This window comes from Anguilla rostrata, chromosome 1 (assembly GCF_018555375.3).
Source record: "Anguilla rostrata isolate EN2019 chromosome 1, ASM1855537v3, whole genome shotgun sequence".
NCBI lineage: Eukaryota > Metazoa > Chordata > Actinopteri > Anguilliformes > Anguillidae > Anguilla > Anguilla rostrata.
The window spans coordinates 54608710-54621172 of NC_057933.1; the positions used below are offsets into that span (position 1 = coordinate 54608710).

The window sequence follows — 12463 nt, forward strand, 5'->3', positions numbered from 1 at the left end:
TTCAAACATTTTGATAGGTGCTTTTTGATACCATGCTATTTACGAGGCTGCTCAGTTACACGGGGCTGTTCGTCAGGCGCCCTGCGCTCCTCAAGTTTGCGGCGGTATCGTGAAAGAAAGCTGCAAGACGTGTAAAAGCGTGGAAAGGGCTGCCTGTTGTTAAATGTATGTTTGTCGCATGAAATGATATTGCGGGAGTGATTTTAAACAGGGTGTTGAAATAGGGACTTTGGTGGGGAGACTGCAATGCCCGTTGTGTAAAAACACAAGCAGTGGCGGTTCCTCCTCCTTTGTTGACCTGGGTTTATTATTTGTGGCGTCGCCCCTGATTGTGAAACATAAAGGATATAATGAGCTCCATTACGCTGATAATGTATTCATTTTAGGCGCTGGTGATAAAGACCCAGCGGCTACCTGCATCAAGGCTAGTTATCTTCACTTGCTTTCTGCGGGTACCTGCAGGAACGGATTCCCTGCTTAGCATAAATACATTCTTTAAAATAGCGGGGCACACAAATAACAAGGCATTTCTGATAGGTGAGTGGTGATTACTCCCCGGGGAATAAAACAAAATAACCGGTTGACTTTTTTTTTTGAAAAGTGGAGAATGCGCTGGCTTATCGGGAACGCGTGTTCACCGTGGGGCGTATTTCCGTCTGAGACGCCCCAAATACACACAGGCGAGTTCCAGTTAATCTTCTTGATTTATAAAGCAATTATGCTGGTCTTTTCCAGCCGTCTGATTTGATAATCACGTTCACGCTGGGTGGGAGAGAAAGCACTCCAAAGTCTCCGGGCTTTTGTTATTTGAAAAGTCTTGACACCTCCGTTACGGTCGCGACACCCTCCTTTATTTGGGCGACACTCGTCTTCCCGCGCGAGAGAGGGTGTTATTTTAATGACGCGCTCCAGATAGGTGTGCCGCGCTAATGAAGCTCGTCTTCATCTCGCCGCGGGGCGTTGTTTTAATGACACGCTTTTGTTGAGCGTTTCTTTTCCGGTTTTGATTAAGCCTTTGGATTAAGCCACTCTTCCCTGGTCGCTGCTGGCCAATTTCAGTGAAGAGCCCATATTCTTTTACGACGGTAGGTCATTAGTTCATATGACAGAAACTCCTGCTTGTGATGTGTAATGCCTGTGGATGCAGCCCTGGGAAGGGCTCAGGTGCTGGGCTAGGGTTGAAGGGCTCTTGGGGATGATAGTCAGGCCAGAAGCATAATCAAGAAATGCTTGCGTTCTCCTGAGTATTTAAACCTCCATTTTTTTTTTTGCCTGATTTCTTCTTTGACGGAAAAGTGGAAAATAGGATTGGGCGTCTCGGTTTTTAATTTTCAGATGACCGGTTGTGTTCCTGCGTGTTTCCTGTGGCTTTGACGACCTCTGTTCGCTTCCGAGAGTCCTCCGGAGCGCTGGCGGTTATGTGCTGCTATGCGTCTCTGTCCCACAGTCCTCCAGAGCGGTTATGTGCTGCTATGCGTCTCCGTCCCACAGTCCTCCAGAGCGGTTATGTGCTGCTGTGCGTCTCCGTCCCACAGTCCTCCAGAGCGGTTATGTGCTGCTGTGCGTCTGTCCCACAGTCCTCCAGAGCGGTTATGTGCTGCTGTGCGTCTCCGTCCCACAGTCCTCCAGAGCGGTTATGTGCTGCTGTGCGTCTCCGTCCCACAGTCCTCCAGAGCGGTTATGTGCTGCTATGCGTCTCCGTCCCACAGTCCTCCAGAGCGGTTATGTGCTGCTGTGCGTCTCCGTCCCACAGTCCTCCAGAGCGGTTATGTGCTGCTGTGCGTCTCCGTCCCACAGTCCTCCAGAGCGGTTATGTGCTGCTGTGCGTCTCCGTCCCACAGTCCTCCAGAGCGGTTATGTGCTGCTGTGCGTCTCCGTCCCACAGTCCTCCAGAGCGGTTATGTGCTGCTGTGCGTCTCCGTCCCACAGTCCTCCAGAGCGGTTATGTGCTGCTGTGCGTCTCCGTCCCACAGTCCTCCAGAGCGGTTATGTGCTGCTGTGCGTCTCCGTCCCACAGTCCTCCAGAGCGGTTATGTGCTGCTGTGCGTCTCCGTCCCACAGTCCTCCAGAGCGGTTATGTGCTGCTGTGCGTCTCCGTCCCACAGTCCTCCAGAGCGGTTATGTGCTGCTGTGCGTCTCCGTCCCACAGTCCTCCAGAGCGGTTATGTGCTGCTGTGCGTCTCCGTCCCACAGTCCTCCAGAGCGGTTATGTGCTGCTGTGCGTCTCCGTCCCACAGTCCTCCAGAGCGGTTATGTGCTGCTGTGCGTCTCCGTCCCACAGTCCTCCAGAGCGGTTATGTGCTGCTGTGCGTCTCCGTCCCACAGTCCTCCAGAGCGGTTATGTGCTGCTGTGCGTCTCCGTCCCAGCAAGTCTCCAGAGCGGTTATGTGCTGCTGTGCGTCTCCGTCCCACAGTCCTCCAGAGCGGTTATGTGCTGCTGTGCGTCTCGTCCCACAGTCCTCCAGAGCGGTTATGTGCTGCTGTGCGTCTCCGTCCCACAGTCCTCCAGAGCGGTTATGTGCTGCTGTGCGTCTCCGTCCCACAGTCCTCCAGAGCGGTTATGTGCTGCTGTGCGTCTCCGTCCCACAGTCCTCCAGAGCGGTTATGTGCTGCTGTGCGTCTCGTCCCACAGTCCTCCAGAGCGGTTATGTGCTGCTGTGCGTCTCCGTCCCACAGTCCTCCAGAGCGGTTATGTGCTGCTGTGCGTCTCCGTCCCACAGTCCTCCAGAGCGGTTATGTGCTGCTGTGCGTCTCCGTCCCACAGTCCTCCAGAGCGGTTATGTGCTGCTGTGCGTCTCCGTCCCACAGTCCTCCAGAGCGGTTATGTGCTGCTGTGCGTCTCCGTCCCACAGTCCTCCAGAGCGGTTATGTGCTGCTGTGCGTCTCCGTCCCACAGTCCTCCAGAGCGGTTATGTGCTGCTGTGCGTCTCCGTCCCACAGTCCTCCAGAGCGGTTATGTGCTGCTGTGCGTCTCGTCCCACAGTCCTCCAGAGCGGTTATGTGCTGCTGTGCGTCTCGTCCCACAGTCCTCCAGAGCGGTTATGTGCTGCTAGTGCGTCTCCGTCCCACAGTCCTCCAGAGCGGTTATGTGCTGCTGTGCGTCTGTCCCACAGTCCTCCAGAGCGGTTATGTGCTGCTGTGCGTCTCCGTCCACAGTCCTCCAGAGCGGTTATGTGCTGCTGTGCGTCTCCGTCCCACAGTCCTCCAGAGCGGTTATGTGCTGCTGTGCGTCTCCGTCCCACAGTCCTCCAGAGCGGTTATGTGCTGCTGCTGTGCTGTCCCAGTCCTCCAGACGTAGCCCGTCTGTCACATCCAGAGCGGTTATGTGCTGCTGTGCGTCTCCGTCCACAGTCCTCCAGAGCGGTTATGTGCTGCTGTGCGTCTCCGTCCCACAGTCCTCCGGAGCGGTTATGTGCTGCTGTGCGTCTCCGTCCCACAGTCCTCCAGAGCGGTTATGTGCTGCTGTGCGTCTCTGTCCCACAGTCCTCCAGAGCGGTTATGTGCTGCTGTGCGTCTCCGTCCCACAGTCCTCCAGAGCGGTTATGTGCTGCTGTGCGTCTGTCCCACAGTCCTCCAGAGCGGTTATGTGCTGCAGTGCGTCTCCGTCCCACAGTCCTCCAGAGCGGTTATGTGCTGCTATGCGTCTGTCCCACAGTCCTCCAGAGCGGTTATGTGCTGCTGTGCGTCTGTCCCACAGTCCTCCAGAGCGGTTATGTGCTGCAGTGCGTCTCCGTCCCACAGTCCTCCAGAGCGGTTATGTGCTGCTGTGCGTCTCCGTCCCACAGTCCTCCAGAGCGGTTATGTGCTGCTGTGCGTCTCCGTCCCACAGTCCTCCAGAGCGGTTATGTGCTGCTGTGCGTCTCCGTCCCACAGTCCTCCAGAGCGGTTATGTGCTGCTGTGCGTCTGTCCCACAGTCCTCCAGAGCGGTTATGTGCTGCTGTGCGTCTCCGTCCCACAGTCCTCCAGAGCGGTTATGTGCTGCTGTGCGTCTCCGTCCCACAGTCGTCCGCAGCGGTTATGTGCTGCTGTGCGTCTCCGTCCCACAGTCCTCCAGAACGGTTATGTGCTGCTGTGTGTCTGTCCCACAGTTCTCCGGCCGAGGCCTCACAGAAATCGCCCCGACTGCCAGAACTCTACTCGGATGAGGCGTGCACGGACTGTCTGTCCTGATTGCGTTTTAATTCTTTCATTTGTTGAGATTATTTATCTGTTTGCTTGCTTCATGTTTAGCCGTAAATCCTCCCTCTTATCCTCATTTGGAATCTCCAATTAGGAATTTTATTTTTCGCCCTGTCACAAAGAGTGAGTTGTAGTGAAACTTACGATGCGCTCCAAAAGCCAATTACCCAAAGGGAGAAGAACAGCTCTCTGTATTATGGTAGAAACGGTGCTGAGTTTATTAGCCGCGCTCTGTCTTAGGTACCGAGCAGGATTATGCCGTAATAAACTCAAATGTGCACAACAGAGAAAGGCGCATATAATTACCCAGATTCATGTAAACACACGCAGCACAACAGAGGCGATGTGCTTCGACTGCTGCGAGCTCTTCCTCAGGCGAAGGCTGACCCACGCTCCCCGGCTGGACATTTAAATAAGCCAATAATATAAGCCTGGTGCCAGTTAGCTCTTCAGTATCGCCTTTCAGCTGCAATATTTCATACAGGCCGTTTATTTGGCCTGCTCTCATAGTAACTCCGCTAATTTGGGGAAAGTAGCCATTTTCATATGCTACAATATTTGATTAAATGTGTTCTGTAAGGTGGACTATGAGGTCATTATGGGGAATGCGGTCTGGTCTTTCTCTGTTTGTTGTTGTGCCGTCCCTGTAAACCGCAGACAGACTCGGGTTGCTTGAACCTCGTCAAAGAGGCGATGAGTAGAGTGTGGGATGAGACGAGGACAGTCTCGCCTACGCGCCCCTCCCTCCCTCCCTCCCTGCGCGATGCTAAAGCTGACTAGGATGCCCCCTGCTGGTCTGCGGACCGCGGTCAGGATTCCAAGCAGTGTAACAGACCGGCAGAGCGAGCTCCCATAAGCCCCCGTTCTAACGTTTTAACGTCAGCGATCTGGCAGCTCTGGGGCCTGCTGTTTTTCCTGGACCGCTTTTCCCGTACGCTGTGTTTCAGGTGTAATGTTAAAAGAGGCATAAGTGTTCAGGGATTTGTCCTTGTACTTTTTCCACTGTTCTGACACAAAGTGGGGTCTTGGGGATACCGTGACCGAACGTACGAGAGGTAACCGTGCCTTTCCCCCCTCCCTCGCATTGCAGCTGTTTGAGCTCCTGGGTCCCGAGGGCTTCGAAATGATCGAGAGGCTGCTCCAGCACAGGGCCGACATCGTGGACTCCCTCCTCACCTCGCTGCCCGACCAACGGCTCGGCTACCTGCCCGGTGAGTGCGCAGCCACCAGGCTACCGTTCAGTTGCATAGCAACTCGGTCACAGGTGCGTCACGTAGAGGCTGGACAGACTGACTGACAGACAGACCAACAGAGAGAAAGAGAGGGAGGGAGGGAGGGAGGGAGGCAGAATAGGAGAATAACAGTGGGGAAGAAGGGGAGGCAGGTGGACAGAGGACGTGGTCTAATAGTGTTCACATTTGGAGAAAATGGGAATAAGAATGTAGAGAAGAGGAAAGGATGCACGCTCAGTTTGAGCGATGATTAATAATAGATTAGAGTGACTGTGTAGTGTGACAGCTAGTGAACTGGGCTTGTAAGTCAAATGTTTGATTCCCAACTGAAGCACTTGCACACTTCAGCAAGGTGCTTAACCTGAATGTCTTCAGTAAAATATCCGACTGCATAAATGGATTGTATGTAAAAATGTCGTCTTCGTAAGTCACTGTGGATAAGTGTGTTTGCTAACTGTCGAAATGTGTGCATAGTTCCGCGTTCATTTAGAAGGCGTTTTACTGCGACTCTTAACAGTAAGAGCGCTGCAGCGCTCCCCTGCGCTAGCCCGTGCGCTAGCCTGCTCGCCCCCCTCCCAGACGCCACGCCGCTGAGCTTCAGCCGCCGCTGAAGTGAAACGGACAGGTTTATCAGCCCGGCGGCTGTCAGGTGATCCGGGGCCGGGTGGCGAGGCGCGGAGCCGATAGCGACGCTCCAGCTGTCAGGGGCCGCACGCCCCCCACCCCCACCGCCCACCGCCCAGCCCCCGAGCCTCCAAACTGACAGCTCCGCGTGGCCGCACCGTTCCTGTCTCTGTCACAGCACGGGGGTCGCGCCTGGGGGCGGGGCCGCGCTCAAATGCACTCCGCCCATCTGAGACCGAGCGTACGCCCACATCTTCAGAAAAATGTAAGAGTTTTTTTTGTGTTGGTTTGACTGCGTTTCGGTGATGTTGCGAGAACCACATGCTAGCTTGTTAGCCATACCTGTGGTGTTAGCCAACTTGTGAAGTGTGAACTTAGTGTGAAGACAGGGAAATGATAGTTCTTCTCTCCAACTCTGATAACCTCATACCCCCCCCCCCCCCGCTACCCCCAGCGTGAAGCCGTTTCAGAATTTGGTCTCGTTTTCTTCATTATTGTCAAATGACTCGATACAAAGAAAGACCATTAGGAAAAGATGGTCTTTTGGGTGCAGCTCAATTCTTCATTATCTCTCTCTGCCAGCCAAAAGAGGAGAAGTGGAAAAAAGAGAAAGAAAGAAAATAAAAAAACCTGGCTGGAATTGAAACCCATTCAGGGTAGTTGTGGAAAACGACATTAGCACACTCTCTCGTACGCAGTCTTAATAAAAATAATAGCAATGGATAACAAAGCGAAATAGACATTATGTTTTAAGATGGGGGTCAATTATAAACCAATACTAGGCGAAGCCATTGGGCCTTATGTGTGGGTGCCGAGCATTCAGATATTGGATTTTCTTTATTTTCTCCTGAGCCTGGTTGTTTTTGTTATTAAGGCTCCAGAATCCAGTGCAAGGCTCACATTCTCTGAATCTCTCTCCCCCCCTTCTCCTTCTGTAACTTGTTAACTAGAAGGCAGATTTTACTGCTGGAATATGATGGAAACTGTGAAGGGTCTTAGATAAAGCTGAATAACTTGTCGTTCCTGACGTTTCCGTGCTTTGCCGTCCAACAGCATGAAATGCTTAGGGGAAAAAATGCAGTAATGAAATATATATATATATATATATATATAATTTATACATAGCCCATATAACGACCATAAAAGGCAATGCCTTTTAGGTCACTTCTTACTTAAGTTTATGGTAATTGCCTTCTACATGCGTGCACTGTGAAAATGTCTTATGGCATTTGGTCGCTCTGGGGCGTGAAACCCTTTTTTTCCCGCCATTTTTGTAACTGTCCTGCTTGACCACTTAGACCTCGGTGCAGCGACGGAGGATGAAATCCCAGCTGGCATTGGTGTTGCCCAGGCCTCCTTGTGCAACAGCGACTCCTCTGGTCAGTAAGGCGCAAGCGATCTGCCCGCACAGTTTGCCTGGAGAGCGCGTACCCCGACACGGAGTTCTAATAAAAAAATAAAATACAACAAAAATAATAACCACTCTCTGGAGCCTGCGGGCGTTTTTCGGGCTTAACGTGATCAATCGGTATTAATAATGAATTGATTGTCATGGATTGCTTGCCGGGTGGGATCAAGTGTTAGGTCAACTATCTCTATCAGTTAGATCAGCTGTCTTGCGTAGATGACCCGGGGATTAAAAATGCACAGGCAGTAATTCAGACATCTTTGAGTGGCCATTCTTGCCTGGCAGGACGTTTTGGACCCAACTGCAGCTTCAACCCACTGTCCTTTCTGCTTAAGTGTACTCTGCGGGGCTGATTTTGGCAGGTAAGAGGTTCTAATCAGTATGAATGAAAAATTGATTGGTATTGATTCCCCGGTGGATGGGATCAAGTAGTAGAGCAGCTACCATGAACTTGTGTCCAGGACCTGGGGATTAAAAATGCAGGATCTGCTGGTGCCAGAAGCGGACAGTGAGACGGCGCTCTTGCTTGGCGGGTCCGATGCTGGTATGAGCTGCTAAGAGTGTAGCTGTGCTATATTGCTTTGGGAGCTGGGAGTAGTGAGAGCTTCTGTTCCCTTGTTTACTGGTTGTGTGTTTCAGATGACCGTCCACTCCTCTCACCTGTGAACTCCATTCAGACACACACACGAACACGTGCACACACATGGGTTCCGACACGGGCACGTACATTCAGACTTTGTGCGCACACTGTTGTGCCCACAATAGGCGCTACCACAAAAGCTCACATGTGCATGGACACACGCCCTGTTGCCAACGTGTGAAGTGTTCAAGGAATGATTGCCATATTGGTAAATGAATGCCTGCCATGAGCAGTCACTGAAGCTCACCTCAGCTCGAGCTTCTGCTCAAAGCCAGCTTTAGTTTACTGCAGTTCTGATACTGTGCTCTCTCCAAAAGAGCTTAGTGACATCACTACCCCCCAGAAATATAGAAATGTCTGCGCTTAACGAGCTGGAGGTTAATTGTTCATTTTTAAAGACTGAGAAGCACGCACTTGTTCATCTTTAACACTTTAAAGAGCTTAAATGGAAATTGCCCTAGTTAAAGTGCTAATATTTAGTGCTGGTGTCTCAGCACAGCGTTCAGAAAGGAAGGAGAAAGGTACTGGGGAAAGTTACCCTCCAGCCCCCCCACCTCTTTGCAATTATCCGGGATATCTTTCTCGTTACTTCTGTCCAATCACGGATCGTGTTTGCTGCACCGGGCGACACAGGACAGCGAAACGGCCTGCTCAGCAAGTCTAAAAGTTCACCTGCCAGAAAGGCTCCAGATTAGGGTTACCATGACAACCAGCGGTAGAGGTCAGGGACAGGGGCTAAAAGCTGATGATTTAATTTTCCCTCTCTTTGCATTCGATTAAGTTGTGGTGTGGCGGCGGGGCGAGGTGTGTGTGTGGTGGTGGGGGGTGTTGGGGGGAGTGGGGGGGGGGTCTTGTCTTCACGGAGCAGATTACCATGCGCCGTGCTTGTTTGTGGCTGCTGCTGATTTCCTGTGCGCTAGAGCACATTTTGAAGTATTCTCCGCGTCCTGTTGAAACCCGTGGGTCTGGCGGAGGCTCTGAGCAATTGCACGACGCATGGGGCCAACCGATATCACATTGCTCCCTGGGAAATTTTTCATTTTTTTGTAACAGGACGACTTCACTAATAGCTTAAATTTCCGTTGAAAGAAAACGATAGCAGATAGCGGCTGTTATCTTGAGAAGCGCAGAGTAAACGGTATTGGTAAAAAAATAAACTGTGGCCTCCTGGCTGAGAGGGGTGATAAACTCATTTCTGTCTTACTGACGCGCGGTCTTGTTGGGGAGGGGGAGTTTTTCGACTGCAGTGTTCCTTCTCCTGTCCCTCCGCTCGGGTCCTGTGGGGTGGTAATGGCGGGCCTGGCCACTTTGCTTCTGGTGCTATTAGCATTGCGTGGAGCATAATTCATTGTGACAGAAATTCATTAGTTTGGACAGAAATCATCTTCGACAAAGTGAAAAGTGCCATTGTGGGATTTTATTTGTTTTCACGGAACAGTGTGTTTATTTTTATCTGGCCTACTCTGGAGAAATGGGGAATAATAATAGAATGAGTTTATGGATCATTCTGAGTTGGGGAACAGATTTGTTTCTCTACTGTATGTATGTCTCTTCAGTTAGTCTTCTTAAGTGCTGCAAGCAAGGATGGGGCAGTGGAGCTTTCCTCGCTGTCTCTCTCTCTCTCTCTTTCTTTGAAGTCAGAGCAGAATCTCTCATCAGGTTTAGCCTGGTGAATTCTCATTGAATCACGATGGGTGAGATCTTGTGAAGCCGTGACAGGTGGATCTTTTCTTGTGTTGTAGCAAGTGAAGTCCTTTGATTGAGGTATGGTCAAATCAGCAATGTGGAGCAGCGGTTAGATCAGAAGTATGAAGCAGTGATTAGATCAGTAGTTTGGAGCTGTGGTTTGATCAGCAGTGTGGAGCAGTGGTTAGATCAGCAGAGTGGAGCAGTGGTTAGAGCAGCAGTGTGGAGCAGTGGTTAGATCAGCAGTGTGGAGCTGTTTACTATTACAGTGAGTTGGTGAGTCATGTGGTGGGTGATCAGATGGAACACAGTCCATTCTTAAGGATACAAGCATTGAAATGTAACAGCCAAATCAGACGATAAGTGTGGAAATTTGAATTTGCTTACAAATCAAAATCCCTCAAGCAGACTTGAGTTACACTGATTGGTTATATATCTTGGAGACGGGATATCCCATATAAGGAAATGTGCTGATGGAGGCTCCATAACTGCAGGAGGTTTTTACTTCAGAGATGAATTATAAATTTTACTGTGGGTGTGCTTTCCTTGCTGATGTGCTTCACTGGCCTGGTGATGTGCTGAGCTGTCATAGGTGCCCCCCTCCCCAACCCCCAATGCAGCTTTGCATCGCACTACAGAGAATGTTAGCCCATTTTACAGGCTGAATAAATCATGAGTGAAATCTGGACATTTTCTGAACTTTCTCAGTGTGACTACCACAGTTGGCTCTGCCTCCATGTTGCTTAAAGTCCCTGTGCAATGAAAACGCATAGGGTCTTTAATCATATTGTTAACAAGAATCAGAGAATATATATACTGTGATACTAAGCGCTGGTTATTTTGTTGAGGCATTTTATTTATTTTTGAGGGTTTTTGTTATCCTGAGAGCACCAATAATTCTTAGTGCCCTTATATTTGGTCTCGTGGATTTTGAAGAACTTGTTTATAATGTCATTTACAGGAAGATTGTTATGAGATGCAGGGCTCTTTGCTAACATTTCTTCCGAGGAGCACGTGTTCCTAAGTTGAAGAATTTTGGAGTGCACTAATGCATCCCAGTTTGTAGATGTTGTACAAAATTATTCTTCCACTTAGCGCACATCAGTTTTCTGGAGAAAATGCTCGTATAGCCATGTGAGGGAAGGCCAGCTGATGGTATGAATATGTTAAAGTGCCTACTTGTCATTTAACATTACTGACTGCAGTATGTGGGGACTACACTAGAATCATGGCTTGCTGTAGAAATGGCTGTGTGAGAATGTAAAATTTTATGTAAGAGTTACATGTAGCTGTGCAAGAAAAAATAGAGCTTAGGAACATAAAGTTAGTCAGATGGAATAACAAGATGGCTAATGCTATGCTGTGTCAATGCAGAATGAGCAGTGAAATGATATCACCAAGAGTAAAAAAAGATCATATGATATGCCTGTCAGATACAGGAAAATAAATTAATGAGCTAACAAGGTGTCTAATTTGGCTCTTGGAATTGGAAATTTGGCATGCAGGCATGCTGACAGACTAACTCGGTTGCCAGATATCAGAAGATTGCTAACTTAACAGAGAGCTAGTTTCCCAGACAGCAAATGCCGGTTACCATTCTGACTCATGACCCTGGCCAGACTAGCAGGCTTTGAGGTCCCACTCCATGTTCCTGTCACTGCCAGGATTATTGGCTCGTACATGTATGACTGAATTGCTCCCGTACCTGGGTTTTTTCTAATTGAGTTGTCCACTTTCTGTTAACTAAATGCCAGTGTGATAGTGTCCATTTAATGGGTTGTCTATCGTCAAAAATGAGCTTGTGAATATTCATCACAGAAGGAACACCCCCCCCCCCCCACCTTCCTGTTCAGAACTAAATCACTGTCCATCAAAAGGAAATGGTGTTATTTTCTTCTTTCCTTCTGAATTTGGCTTATTGGTTTATAAATTTGGTTTATAAACATATGGGTTAAAAGTATAATATGCCTAAGATTATTATATACCTATGGCTACAGTATAAAATTTAATCTAATGTGCTGGCATGTCTCCTGCAGACACGGGGCACACAGTTGACTTTACATTCATGCCAACCATATAAACCAGCAGATGGAGTTTAACTGGACATTGAACAGAGGTGATCGCTATTGGTCAAAGTGTATACAGTCCATTAACTGGATGAAATTAGCCCAAACTGCTGTCGAATTTAAAAACCCCATCATTGGCGAGGCTCTCTTGCATTTTGTGATGGCAGTAAAATTTGCTAGATTGCAGGGGTTCTTGCTCTCCGGTGTTGGGTACTCTAACCGTATCGGTCAGGTTTCTGGGGGAGAATCGTCAAATATTCAAAACTGTCACTGTTGTTTTCTCTCACCAACATCTTATTCCTCCGTTTATTGATTACAGCCCAGTGGCCATTAATTACGTTTTCTCTGAACTCTGTTTACTCGATTAGCCAGTGATAAATGTACCTGGAAGAAGATGGACAGATATTGTGAACAGCGCTGACACGCCGTGTCATTATTAAATGCACTGTTCGGGGACGGGATCACCTCTCTCTCACCGAGAGGAAACGTCTCTTCATATTCTCATGCAAAATTCATATCCTGGCGTCTCGGGACTGAGACGCTTCTCCGACGCCTACTCCTCGTGAAAAGCGTGGCTCCGAATATGGCATTTGAACCAGGTGAATTTTAACGCGCTCGCGGTGGGGC

At 49.6% G+C, this 12463-nt stretch overlaps 1 protein-coding gene across 1 annotated transcript in view; it reads left to right on the forward strand.

Moving 5' to 3' along the window:
- Positions 1 to 12463, forward strand: part of ascc3 (activating signal cointegrator 1 complex subunit 3) — a 236487-nt gene that overhangs the window by 18418 nt on the left and 205606 nt on the right. The window contains exon 5 of the mRNA XM_064344119.1: positions 5271 to 5391. Coding sequence (XP_064200189.1) covers positions 5271 to 5391 — 121 coding nt within the window. The remainder of the gene's footprint in view (positions 1 to 5270; positions 5392 to 12463) is intronic.